Below are 14,239 nucleotides of genomic sequence, written 5' to 3' on the forward strand. Positions count from 1 at the left end.
TAATATGGATTAGTTTTTGAATTTCTTTTTGTTATGGAATCATTTAGTTTTGGGTTATCTTTGGATTGAAGTTACATTTATAGGATATAATAAGGTAAACTATTCAACCGGTTGAATCTTCCGGTACAACCTGGTTCGACCGGTTGTACCATTTTTAGTCCAATCTGGTACAAGTAAAATACCGATTTTTAAAACATTGCTTCCTTCTATTCACTATATAAACCAAGGTGAGTTGGGAAAAAGAAAAGAAAATCAACAATCTTGAGATACTTTGTAAGAGGCTCTCAAGAACACTCAATATATATTTTATTTCAGCAATATTAAAGGTGTTTTTTCGAGCTCAGTGGTCTACTCTAGCAGTTCAACAACTTTTAGCTGTTATACCATGGGAGATAGGTGTTCTCAGTGGAGACGCAAAATACGTTGTAAGGAAACCGTGTCAAACACGAGACTCGACTTTTCGCTTCTACCCCTTTCTTCATATTTGTTTATTTCAGTTCATAGGATTCGTACAAAAAGTCAAGACCCAAGCACTCGTTGAAGACTACACAAAAGAGTGTTCAAGATTATGTGATTCAAGAACTTGTCAAAGAACACAACTTGAATCAATGTGTATACATGTGTTGTATTTCAAGTTATTTATAAAAATATAATATTTTATGGTTTGTAGATCCATGTGAAATAAAATAAAAATAAATAAGAATAAAGAATAAGTGAATATGGTGAGTAAATAAATAGATACCAAATTGAGAGTGAGAAACCCACCCTCACACTAGCATTCATTCTCAATGGACTCCCTCACTCTGGTGTTGACATTCTCCCTCGTCGTCGGCGGCGGCCTATACTGGTTCGTGTGCGTCCTCGGATCCGCCGAACAGAAGGGCAAACACGCCGTGAAGCTCTCCGGCGGCTCAATCGAGCGCGAAGACGTTCAAGAGAATTACAACAAGTACTGGTCCTTCTTCCGCCGCCCCAAGGAGATCGAAAGGGCAGAAAACGTACCCGCCTTCGTGGACACCTTCTACAACCTCGTGACGGATATCTACGAGTGGGGGTGGGGCCAGTCCTTCCATTTCTCCCCGGCCATACCCGGGAAGTCAAATCTGGAGTCCACCCGGAAGCACGAGGAGATGGCGGTGGATCTCATCGGGGTGGAGCCCGGCCAGAGGATACTGGACGCCGGCTGTGGGGTCGGGGGCCCCATGCGGGCGATTGCCAAGCACTCCGGGTGCAATGTTGTGGGGATTACAATCAATGAGTATCAGGTCAGCCGGGCCAAGGCGCATAACAAGAAGGCCGGCCTCGATAGGCTGTGCGAGGTCGTGTGTGGGAATTTCCTTGAGATGCCTTTTGAAGACGCCAGCTTTGACGGGGCGTACTCGATTGAGGCCACCTGTCACGCCCCCAAGCTGGAGGATGTCTATAGCGAGATCTTTAGGGTTTTGAAGCCTGGGGCGATGTACGTCTCGTACGAATGGGTAAAGTTATACTCTAATTGTAGTCTAACTTGTATTGATAATTATAGGTAGAGTATCTACAGGAAGTTGGGTTATATGCTCAACTCATATTTACAAATTTCCATCTTTAACTACAGGGGTGAATGGGCGGCTCCTTTTTGAAGCTCAGACCTTGTTTTTTAAGCTTGGGCTCAGCTCGTTTATTATTTGTTAACTTATATACATTTGTAATCATTTTGAGAAAGAAAATTAAACTGGCCTAAGTTTGGTACCTTAAACGAGCCAAAGAGGTAAAACTTTAAAAGACAAAAGGCTTGAGCTTGGGTTTGATAACCAAACAAGCTGTATTTGAGGGCCGGGCTTGATTCGTTTTGAGCTTTTTATCGGTACGAGCTCGCTCGAGCTTGGCTGATCACTGATACCTCTAAATTTTACTAATTACATTGTGTCTAATAGGTAACCACTGAATTATATCGCGCTGAAGATCCGGAACATGTGGAAGTTATCCATGGGATCGAGAGAGGTGATGCATTGCCCGGGTTAAGGAGCTATTCCGACATTGCTGAGGTCGCAAAGAAGGTAGGGTTTGAGGTCGTGAAAGAGAAGGATTTGGCGAAGCCTCCGTCGCATCCGTGGTGGTCGAGGTTGAAGATGGGGCGAATCGCGTACTGGAGAAACCATATTGTAGTCACGGTGCTTGAAACCCTAGGGATTGCGCCGAAAGGAACCATGGATGTTCACGAGATGCTGTTCAAGACCGCTGATTACCTCACCAGAGGAGGGGAAACCGGAATCTTCTCTCCAATGCATATGATTCTCTGCAAAAAGCCGGAGAAACCACAAGAATCTTGATCAGTGAAGTTTAGGTTTATTTTCGATATGAATCGTTTGTTTCTTCGCACTCGTTTGGTTACTTTTTATGGTTAGTATGATTTATCTGTTTTATTGTTGTTTGATTTGCTGTGTTTAAATTAATAACTGCTTATTCTCTAATCACAATTATGCAATTTTGTTATTCATGGTGTGATCTTTTAAACTCTGCACAAGAGTTTCATTGATTTAACTATATATTAAAGCCATTACTTTGATAATATTTGGTATATAAAAGATTGTATTATCTGTAACAGAAGAACCAGTCCAAGTGAGTTTGGAGGGTGTGTATGTTATTGTAGATCTGATTAGGCTGGCATAATATAATATAATAGCTGTAAAACCAAAGTGCCAGCAGCAGCATGTTTGGCAAAAAGAATAGGTTGAAGTAGACAGTCACGTGATAAGTGAGCTCACAAGTTGGCAGCTCACGTGGTACCTTTGGATTGAATAATCACATGACAAGGATTCCGATCCATAACTGAATTTGTCTGATAGTTTATGGTCATGTGTGGTTCTTAGCAGTCTTAGTACTGTGTGTTCTTTCAAGGTTTTAACTGATTGAAGAATTTTAATTACCAAATACTCAAATGATCCGACTCGTATTTGGACTGGTGAGAATGTAAAGAAACGGGTCAAAATTTTAAGAAAATAATTCGTTTTAATTTAAAAATTATTGGTTTTATTATTTATTTTAACTAATTCTAGAATGTCGGTAATGTTGACCGAAACTAATAATATATCTGCCACGTTCTTTTATGTCATTTATGCCTATAGCTAACATGTTTGATCGAATTTAATGGTCCGGTTATGAGTGTAGCCTATAAGTAGAGATTCATATGCAATGCTTGAAAACAAGTTTTATATTATAATAAGTTTCTCTAATATGAGTTTTATGCAATTGTTTGCTAGAATATATTCATCCAACGTTTACTTAATCTCTACCATAGTTCTATCATGCATCAAAGTAGATAACATGCCCGTATGTACATCCAGAGAACTGTCTATTTACATTGAATAAGCGATTATAATTTATAAGGTTACGTTTTTGAAGGGTTTTTTTTTAGTGATTTAATTTCTGAGTATGTCAACTAAGTTGGGAGTAAATCAAGTTTAGTGAAGTTTATAGATCAGATCAGATCAGATGAGATGATGTGGTGAATGGACTCCACAGAAATAGTTTATATGTAGCACAGCATAAAGTGTGGCATGATGTTGTGTTAGTATATAGTATAACACTGACTTTGCAGATCTCAATAAACACTACCTGCCAATAGATCAGACAAACTACATTGTAATTAACTACTGTGACAAGGAAAATTAGTTCCATGCCGGCTGGTTTTTGTTTGCTTGTTTGTACAATGTTTTGTAATTGGATAATAAATATAACCTGACCTAAGAAGTTTGGTAAAATGTCGCGGTGCTTTGTTAGACGGAGGGTCGTCTGGTCCAATTGTATGAGGGCGATGGTTGAGGCTTGGGAGGTATATGATTTCATGTTTGAAATTTGACTCAATGGGGTTCTTCAACAGTAATGGGTTTCCTCCTTGATGGTGTTTCTTAGTGAGTCATGGAGCATCAAAATCAGTATGGACAGTTGACATCTCGTCTCAGAAAGGCTCACTCGGGTATTAATATAATACGTTGACATTTAAATCTGGTCTTTTACAAGTGAAACTGTTGAACATAATTGAAGTGTTGATCAAGTATTGAGCAAAAATATAATATGGTATGATGTAGGCTTTTTGGGTTGGTGGGGGGGGGGGGGGTTGAGTCATGGAGAGTCTGTAAAGGCTTATCGTTTTACTACTCGACGTAAGCGATATTGGATTTGTGATTGGCATATTGTAATGGGAATTATGTGATTGAATGTGTCATCTAAGGGGCCCAACTATAAAATTTAAGAGGGACGTAAATTAATTTCATAATTGTGAAAAATTATATTATTGAGGTATGCTTCAATGAAGGGCTTTCCTCAAATGACAAAGCATTGGCCCGCACCGGTTAGAGCCAATCTTGAGGGCAAGAGCACGCACGTTATGTGCATTTTAAATGTTTTTAACGGGATAGAAAGATGAGATGGAGGGGAGAGGATTGAAATCGAGAGAAATAGTGTAATTGGTTGGACAGACACCTCAAAAAAAAAAAAAAAAAAAAAAACATACAACAATCCCTATTGGAGATGCTCTAATGTATATTATGATACTTGGCATCAAAGTATACAAGTAAAATCACAAACGTCTCCATGTTTGTTTATTCTTATGAATCTTGTACCACTGATCATATAGTCCCTTTCTGACAAAAGATGCACCCGGTTTTTCATGTCTTTAGACACCCCTTAAATGATACACCGGGGTTGAACGCCCGCCTACATGTTGAGAATCCCTTGTTGACGGATGACCATTAATTTGAATGGTGAACTTGTATGCGGACCCGTTGGAATGCGCGAGAGTAATGAAAAAAATATCCATAAACTATAATACTCAATATAAAAACTTTTGTATAGTTTAGCTTTTATTTTAAATTTTAGGCATTCACTCTTTATTTAATTAAGTTGAGAGTGTTAATTTTTATTAGGTTATCTTTTCTATTTCTTTAAAGCTTCTAGTCAATATGACAATTACTTTATCCGAACTTCATGAGTAGTTCAAAAGAATAACACATAATTAAAGGTTATTTGTAATGTTTAGGCCAACTTCTGATATGGACCATATGGTAATAAACTTTCTGATATGATAATTAACCTTCGGACCACTTGGTTTTAACATATCTATTCCTTTTCTCGCCTCCGTCCTGCATCACTTATATATTTGGCTCCAACACGCCACTCTCAGATGTCAATTAAACTGTACAAAACATTTGATTGGAAGCGAGTTTGAAATTAAACTGTACAACACGCCAAACTTAGTCCGACATTCCTTCATATATTTGGCTCTTGAGAAGCGATTTGTAAGGAAACCATGTGCAGCACGTTTGATTTAACTGTAGGGTAAATTGCTATAAGAAGAGAAAACACTTAACTTGAAGCAACTAATCGCACGTACAAATTGTTGTTTTATGCAATACAATAGCCATTATTAGCCGACATATATAGACGAATGTTGCACTTTTGAACTAAAGAACCCTATACCCATTCGTGGACTGGAAGCAACGCATTTACAGGGAGATACACGAATTCTTGCATCTCTTTTACACATCAAAGCATCACCTTTAAAATCTTTCCTTTTTGTGGGTTTCGTGAGTTCTTGCTAATCAAGTTTGAAATTAATAGCTTTTCTACAGTATTTCTGGCCTCGTGGGGATTCTTTTGTGATATTTGAAGTGAAACCAGTAGGGCTGTAAGCGAACCGGACGTCCGTCCATTTAGCAAGAAGTTCGTTTATGTTTGGTCGTTTGATACACGAACAGGACATGGACAAAAAAATTTCATTGGTAAACTTAACGGCCGAACACGGACAAAGATCAACTCCGTTCAATAGTGTCCGTGAATATCCGTTGGATTTATGTTCGGAATTAATATGTAACTCTTTATGTTTGTCAATTACTGTCCGTTGTCCATTAATGTTTATATATTCATTTGTCCATTAATGTTCATGTGTGTGTTTGTTCATTAGTGTCCGTTAACGCCCGTTTACAATATTAACGAACTGACACGAACAAACTCAATTTCTTAATGGACGGACACGAACATGAAATTTCGTTCGGTAGAGTGTTCGTGAACCGTCCGTTTATCCATCAAAAACTTAACGGACGAACACAGACAAGGTCTCGTCCGGTCCGGCTCGGTCCGTGTACACCCCTAGAAACCAGTGAAAGTGGAGGATAAAGCAGTAGAGCTATTCTTAATAATAACAATAGATAAGTTCAAAAGAAATGAAATTGGGCTTTAATAAAGACAAGAAAAAGTGATGCCTTTTCAAACTCTTATCATATACTTTTTCTCAAAGTAGGTTAAAGACATGGATGCAAGAATAAAGCAATTGGATGACACAATACAATTAATTAACTGAAACAGCAAAAATTGCTTCTCAACAAGTATTGAACGATATTTCGGTGAGAATTTAACTGAAAAAGCTAAATATGTAAAGGTTAATAGTCTCCCAAAGAAATTGGAGTTAATGTCACAAGATGACCAGAAAGAAAACTTTGATGATAATGAAACTAAAGTCAACCTTAGAGATGTTGGAGTAATTGGACCTTTTCCAAATGGGATCGGATCAAGCTATTGTTAACATTATGATTAAAAAGTTGCATTCGATGATTGCAAAGTTGAAAAAACTAAAGTTACTAGGCTTAATCGAATGCTTTGACTTTTTGTACCGATTATGTCTTTCAAAACCTGATAAGTCTCGAATCATGAACTAAACTTTCACAGTTTCACACATACTTTTTGCATTAAAGTTAAAAATTCTTTAGGAATTGAATATTAGACACAAGAAAAAATTGTGTCCTGTATGAACCTTAAAAGGTTCAGGATATCTACACGGTTCCATGTTTTGTTAAATGGATGAAAATGGTAGCACATTAAGATACATTTCAGTGTACAGATTACATACAAAAAAAGACTGACACAGTTAACGACCAAGCTATATAACTTAAGTTCTGAAACATCCATTTTGTACAATATACAAAACACATCCTAAATAACCACCACATTTCAAGAGGCATCATAATTTAATCTTGAAATTTCCAGCCTCGATTAGCTTAAATACAGCGAGACCAAAAACTGTGAGATAAGAACAAATTCACTTACCACAGTTGCAGGAGAATGTATACCCAAAAACGGGACGATATCTACTTGCAGCCAGCTCTCAACAGCAGATCCCACCACCACACCAGCCACTAAACCCCCTATGGTTATCACAGTCGCCTTCCCTGAAAGTAAAAATCCATCAACACAACATTAATAATTATTCACGAGTTTTGTTATGTGTAATTTCTTAAATAATAAGTGACAATGTGGCATACCTAGCTTAACGTTTCGTTTGGTCATGAAATATAATGACGCCACAAAACTAGTTGCCAAAATAAGCCCAGGAACATCAGCGCCTGAAATGGCACCGACTGGAGTAGATGCACCATTGACATAAGTTAAGACAGCTAGAGCTCCATACACTCCTGCTTCAATCCCCAAATCACTAGCAGATGGTGATTCAATTGTAACTGGTGGATTCTTAAAGGCACCTTGTACCCATTGAGGCATTGATCCCATTTGAGATGTATTTACAGGTTTAACATCTGCATAACGAATGCTACTATTTACAACTTTCCCTGCTCGTCTCTGTGATAGACTCTGCATCAGTAGCATGTCATATGCAGCCTCAACCTGCAAGTATTGATCATCATCAGTAGGTCTGGTCTGTAAGCGCAACACGAGCAGGGGCATGTTCATGCTCGCTCATTTAACTTTAGCCTAACATGAACAATTAAACAAATGAAGTTCTTGCCGAACAGTTCAATGAATGTTCGGTTCATTTACATGCCTAATCATCATCATCATCAAATATTCAATGAAATTCAAGCTGATTAAAGTCAAATTTCCTACAATAAGTCCTCAATCAACAAAAACCCTAGGCCTAAGTTCAAAAGTATATGTAGTTGAATTAAAACAAGTAAGTTTTATCTATAAGCATAACTCGAATTTAATAGTAAAAGTGAATGAAAAGTAAATAAAGCAACCTGTGCAATAGAGTCCTGGTCGCCTTTACAGGAAGCGACAACGGAATTCTTAGCACGGAGAATATCATCAAAGGAAGCGCCTTCCGACACACCTAACAATTTCAAAGCAGTCTCAACCGACATCTCCAACGAAGAATCGTCGGCACCACCGCCCGCGAGCACAACCACTCGTGATAATGAGGCGCGGCGAGACAGTTTATTATTATTAACGGCGGTGTAATTGGTGGAGGGTGTAAGAGGTCGTCCGTGACGGCGGATACGGCCGGCGATGGGGAGAATGGAGGTGCGAGTGGGACGGGCGCAGAGAGGAGTGGTAGCCATAGGATGGATGGATGGAAGGAAGAAATCGGTTGGTTGTTTCTGTTTGTTAGGTAGTGAGTGATTGATTGATTGATTGATTGATTGATTGATTATTGTTGTAGTATTGTCGATAGGGCTGTGTATTTTGCTTCCAAGTTTTTCTTTTGTTTGATGGAATGATTATTATTTTTTATCAAACTCTAAATTTCATTCTTTGTTTTTTATATCTATATATGTTATGTTTCTTGCGGTGCGCACATATAAAGTATATATGTGTGCACATATAAAGCATATATGTGTGAATCCTCGGGTGGACAAAAGTAAAATTGCACTAATTTTGACGTTATTTTACCAATCTCGTGAAAATAACGTTAAAGGTGGCGGAAGGTTAATCAGGGCATCATGTGGTGGCGTTGATAGCCGAAAGACAAGGGCACATGCACCAATCAGCCGGTGTCCCTGATGATTGAGTGCTATGTGCCTTATGTCCAAGGCTTGATGCAAAACTACTATCGAGCCGGGGGTCTCACCGGAAGCAGCCTCTCTATCCCTATGGGATAGAGGTAAGGTTGTCTACATCTTACCCTCCTCAGACCTTACCATAGCATTGCTATTGGTGGGATATACTGAGTACGATGATGATGATGATGATGATGATGATGATATGTTATGTTTCTTCATTACCACTTGGGTGAACATCTTTTTCCCCGAAGTACTGGTATGTTTCCGTTATTTTTCAACACTTTCAATTCATTGATACTGGTAGTGATCGTATCAAATTAAAAACATCGATATTATATTCGGTTTATATTTTCACTCGTTTTTGGTATAGGTATTCTTCGGTATGGTACTGGTCTCAGAAGCCTACTCTTTGAACATATTTTCCGAATGAATCCAAGCCTTAAAACTTGTAATGGAGATGCTGCGATGTAATTTAAGTAGTTCTTAGGCTTTCATATTACATATAATTAGAAGTAATTTTATTCTTGTTTTGTTCACACATTGATCAATTTAACTAATAACTATACTATTAAAGCAAAATGATTTTCTATACGACATTATTATAGGACATCCATAGAATGTCACGTAGATGTCATGCGAACAGTTTCTTATTTTATCAAGCCAATCAATTATGTTAGAAATCGCAATAAATAAGTTATAAAATCTTCTCACAATTTCATTAAATATCATAATAGTATGTTATAAGTTAACCTTTGAATATTTTAAATGTCATGATTTTAACATTTCTCCTAATCACACGTGCCACTGTCCAATATTGTATACAAAGAGATTTTTAGAGATTTATGCATCGTAAAATTTTGTCTATCATTATTTATATCTTATTAATTCATAAGGTACGTTATTATGTATATTATTAAAATTAACTTTTTTACTATATTTTTTATCACTCGTGTATCACGCGAGCTCTATCCTAATATACATAAATATATTACTAGAAAAGTTCTATAATGATCAGGGAAAAGAGTCAAAAGACTTCTAAAAATAATTAAAATTAAAATTAAAATTAAAATTAACCGTTATATTTCCAAATTCAACGTGATTGCGATATCCTAAATTAACTAAAAGTATGTCATTGTCAATTGTATTTGGTCATGTGTAATAGTGTTCAAAAGATTGATGTTTTCTTTTAATTTCTTCCATTTGGCTTCTTTGACATAGAGGACTAGAAATTCACGAAAGTCTCCATTTAGATAACAACCTTTGCACCTACAACTTTTTCAACTTTTTTTTTCAAATCTACTATTAACCACCTCCACGTAATTTCTAATATAAACCACACTCGGATGGAGTTTGTGTGATTTAAACTTTTGTAGTAAAGTGAATGATTTCACCTACTCGAGTTGGTTAATAATATATACACTTAGTGATATCATAGCTTTTTCCAAAAAAAATGGCTGAAACACGTTAACGCTAAAAGGTTTAAAAGGTTAAAAGCTTCGTTTCCCGCCCAAACTTATGTAAACAAGTACCCACGTGCTACAGTATGATGTCAAATCACTGTTCTCCTATGACCAAAGTACATACTCAGATAAAGTATCATTATTTTAAGTTATGGACCAGCGGTCCAAGCCTTCCCGCCCATAAAGGTCAACTCTCAATGCAAATAAGAGGTTAACTAGTTTAGTTAACTGGACTAAAAGGCTTAGATCTTCTTCATATAAATAGATAACTTAGCCTTAAACATAAACAGAGCAGATATGTGCAGATAACACCATCTCCCTAATCTCCTCTTCTTCCTTGAGAAATATGCTTATAGCTTATTTCTTTCTTACTTCAATAACTTCATAGCTTCACCAAGAACACCATCCTAAAACCGATTCCAAATATCACGGTTCTTGATCCTCGGTGAGCTATAACAACGAACAACTAACTAGTGAACCTCCTTCTACGTTTGGCAAACGTAGAGGGACCCCACGACCTGCGTTAGGCTAACCTGAACCCTTGAAGCCTCTTAGCCTAACCAGTCCATTCACTATCATTGGTCTTATCTTTGTTGTAGCAACAAGTTGGCGCCCACCGTGGGGCTACGCCGCTTACTTTATCATAAAGACCAGTAGTGTAGCTCCATCACCATGTCAGAAGGTGGATCTCCTGGAGAAGTTAATCAAGTGTCAAGAACACCGACACCAAGCGTCGGTCAAGAAACTCCGGCGACGACCTCGATTTTTTCCACTCCGGTAGGAACTTCGACGGGACCTTTGTTCCTCGATTTTTCACCTTTTCGAACTCCAACCCCTTCACGATCCGGAGTTCCTTCTCTTCATGCAGGAGTCACAAACACCCCAGAACGTGTCGACTTGACGATGGAAGGGGTATCACGACATTTCTTGCAACTAAGGCATCTCCTTAACTAACACGTGAGCCAAGAAAGAGAAAAGGGGATAAGAATCAGGCTGGATTATGACGAATCGGAGCCCTCATTGTTGCTCGGACGTCCACCTTCCCCTCCAACCAGCTCACAACCGGCTGCTTCTCTTTTTGAAGCTGGTCCAAGTGTAACCTGTCAACCCTTTAACCCCTATCCCTACACTTATGGGAGATCAAGCCCGACGGCTTTACCTTTGTTCACCTCACGACCCCTTGGGCACGAGACCACTCTCGACCAAATATGGCGGTCACCAGCTTCAAATGCTCCTCCTACAGCCACTACGTGGGAGCAGGCCATGTCGGTCTTGCCCTTGGCTCGAAGTGCAGCGATGAGCGCTTCCATGGGAGCAAACCAAACAGCAGCAACACCTGAAAGCCTTCAAGGCTTTAACCTGATGCCTCAAATGATGGCTCAAATGATGGCACACTTCCCGTGGACCCAGCTCATCAACCAAGCGCTGGGTACTCACCAAGGGACAACAAGTCATAATCCTGCTGTGAGGCTAGATGAAGATCTTGCAAAGCCTTACAAGCCTGGTAACCTATCATGCTTCTCCTAACAAATCGCCGATTATGACTTCCAAACAAAAATCAAGATGCCACCCCATATAAAAACGTATGATGGGACTGAAGATCCCGAAGACCACCTCCAGGTCTTCACTGGGGCAGCCAGAATTGAAAAATGGTCCCATGCTGAGTGTTACTTGATGTTCATGCAAACGTTAGTCGGATCGGCAAGAATATGGTTCAACGACCTTCCTGCTCAAAGCGTTCGAAGCTTCGACGATCTGAGCAAGGTCTTCTTGGCCCACTTCTCACAACAAAGAAGGTACGTCAAGGACGCCACGTCATTTTTCAGATAAAACAAAACGATGATGAAAACCTTCGAGACTTCATCGAAAGGTACAAGAAAGAAGGGTTACAATATGTAGGGGCTAACGAAAAAATGAGGGTGGCAGGCTTCATGAACGCCATCACCTCCAAGCACCTCACAAGGGACTTTAACAAGTGCCTGCCTAAAACCCTTGAAGAAGCTCTTGAACGAGCCGAGGCACATATTCGAAGCGAGGAGGCCGTTGATTTTAAAGAGCAACAAAAAAGAGCTCCTAGTTGGCGAGGCAACAGCCCCAACCGAAAGAGAGGGAACTACAATCCCTATGATAAATATCCAAGGAGCTCAGATCAACGAAGGCCTGAAGGTCGGAACCCTCCAAGCAGGGAAAAGACTATGAACTTCACAGCCTTAACCAAAACCCCTCAGGAGATCCTTGCCACTAAAGAAGTAAAACACAACTTCCGACCTCCTCGACCCTTGCCCAAGAGCAAGAAGAACGAAAACTCCACTCAGTTCTGTGAGTTTCACAATGAAAAAGGTCACCACACGAACGATTGCTTTCAACTCAAGAGAAGAATTGAGGAAGCCGTTAAGTCTGGAGAATTGGCTCATTTGGTGAAAGGGGTCAAAGACAAGATGGCTGAAAGAAAACGCAAATAAGTAAATATGGTGAATATAGACCAAGGTATTCCCCACAAACGACAACGCTTGGAAGCTTGGGAGCTTCAATGCATCTGCTTCCCACCGCCTCAAGGTAACTTACTCTCAAACCCTCTAACGGTGGAAGCAAACGTGGGAACATTCCAAACAAGCAAAGCCTACATCGACACAGGGGCGGCCACATAGATCATGTATGAAAGATTCTTCAACCGGCTGAACAAGGAAGAGCGTTCAAGGCTTCAACCCTCAGAGTCATCTATAAAAGGTATCGCCGACGTACCCTTGAAGCCTTTAGGCCAGCTAACCCTTGATGTCTGTTTTAGTGAAGGCAGGGTGAAGAAAACCAAACCACTTACTTTTATAGTTATCAACACACCTTCCAGCTATGATATAATCATAGGAAGGCCTGGGCAATGTGCATTCAACATGGCTGTCTCGGTTGGTCAAGGTGCGGTAAATTTCCCACCGACATGGGAATTGCAACCCTTCAACCTACCCAAGAGGTTTACGCGGTTGAAGGGGAAATCTCTAAAAGCAAAGACGAAGAACAAGGCTTAATCATAAATCCCAAGTACCCTGAACAAAAGGTACGGGTAAACACAAGCCTCTCCAAAGAAACACTTTCACACCTTGAAAAGCTGTTGATGAACCACATCGACGTTTTTGCTTGGTGCCTGGAAGACATGACAGGCATCCCTCGAAGCATTGCAGAACATGAGCTGAAAATACCTCCCAATGTTAAGCCTGTTGTCCAAAAGAAACGGAGCCTTGCTCCAGAAAGAAGCTTGGCAGCATGCCAAGAGGTTGAAAAGCTTGTACAAGCCGGGATCCTACGTGAGGTCAAGAACCAATCTTGGGTGGCTAATCCGGTCATGGTTCGAAAGCCTGACAAGTCTTGGAGGATGTGCATCGACTTCAAAGACTTAAACAAAGCATGTCCGAAGGATTACTATCCCTTACCCGAGATGGACCTCAAGGTTGACTCTCTAACCGGCCATCCCTTTAAGTGTTTTCTCGACGCTTACAAGGGTTACCATCAGATTCTCATGAAAGTGGAAGACGAGGAAAAAACCGTTTTCCACACGGACAAGGGTATTTTCTGTTACCAAAAGATGCCCTTCGGCCTACGAAACGCCGGTGCAACCTACCAAAGTTTATTCGATAAAGCATTTGCTAGCCAAATTAGCAAAAACTTGGAAGCTTATGTTGATGATCTAGTAATCAAAAGCAAAACCGAGAATCAACTTCTCGAAGACATACTAGAAACCTTCCAAAACTTGAGAAAGATCAACATGAAGCTTAACCTGGGAAAGTGCTCATTCGGGTTCGAAGAAGGCAAGTTTTTGGGACACATTGTGGGAAAACAAAGTATAAAAGCTAATCCTAACAAAATCAGGGCCGTTCTTGAAACCAAATCTCCACAAAGCAAAAAAGAAGTGGAAAGTCTAAATGGAAGGCTTGCAGCCTTGAAACGTTTTACCTCCAAGCTTGCCGAGAAGTCCCTACCCTTTTTCAAAACACTAAAGGGTTGCACCGACAAGAAAGATTT

The 14,239-nt window shown here is 39.6% G+C and overlaps 2 protein-coding genes across 2 annotated transcripts; one reads left to right on the forward strand and one right to left on the reverse strand.

Moving 5' to 3' along the window:
- Positions 1 to 765: 765 nt before the first annotated feature.
- Positions 766 to 2,472, forward strand: LOC143565811 (24-methylenesterol C-methyltransferase 2-like). Its single transcript, XM_077052673.1, has 2 exons — positions 766 to 1,478; positions 1,914 to 2,472. Exons 1-2 carry the CDS (start codon positions 789 to 791, stop codon positions 2,307 to 2,309), a joined length of 1,086 nt encoding a protein of 361 aa, XP_076908788.1. The 5' UTR covers positions 766 to 788; the 3' UTR covers positions 2,310 to 2,472.
- A 4,316-nt stretch (positions 2,473 to 6,788) lies between these two features.
- On the reverse strand, positions 6,789 to 8,342 carry LOC143565805 (protein CHAPERONE-LIKE PROTEIN OF POR1, chloroplastic-like). The gene is made up of 3 exons (XM_077052669.1): positions 8,007 to 8,342; positions 7,296 to 7,653; positions 6,789 to 7,202 (listed from the first exon to the last, which is right to left on the reverse strand). Exons 1-3 carry the CDS (start codon positions 8,325 to 8,327, stop codon positions 7,027 to 7,029), a joined length of 855 nt encoding a protein of 284 aa, XP_076908784.1. The 5' UTR covers positions 8,328 to 8,342; the 3' UTR covers positions 6,789 to 7,026.
- Between the last annotated feature and the right edge of the window lie 5,897 nt (positions 8,343 to 14,239).

Source organism: Bidens hawaiensis, unplaced genomic scaffold, assembly GCF_021521415.1.
Source record: "Bidens hawaiensis isolate Kalapana, Puna unplaced genomic scaffold, B.hawaiensis_p1.1 tig00022530_1, whole genome shotgun sequence".
In the NCBI taxonomy this organism is placed as follows: domain Eukaryota; kingdom Viridiplantae; phylum Streptophyta; class Magnoliopsida; order Asterales; family Asteraceae; genus Bidens; species Bidens hawaiensis.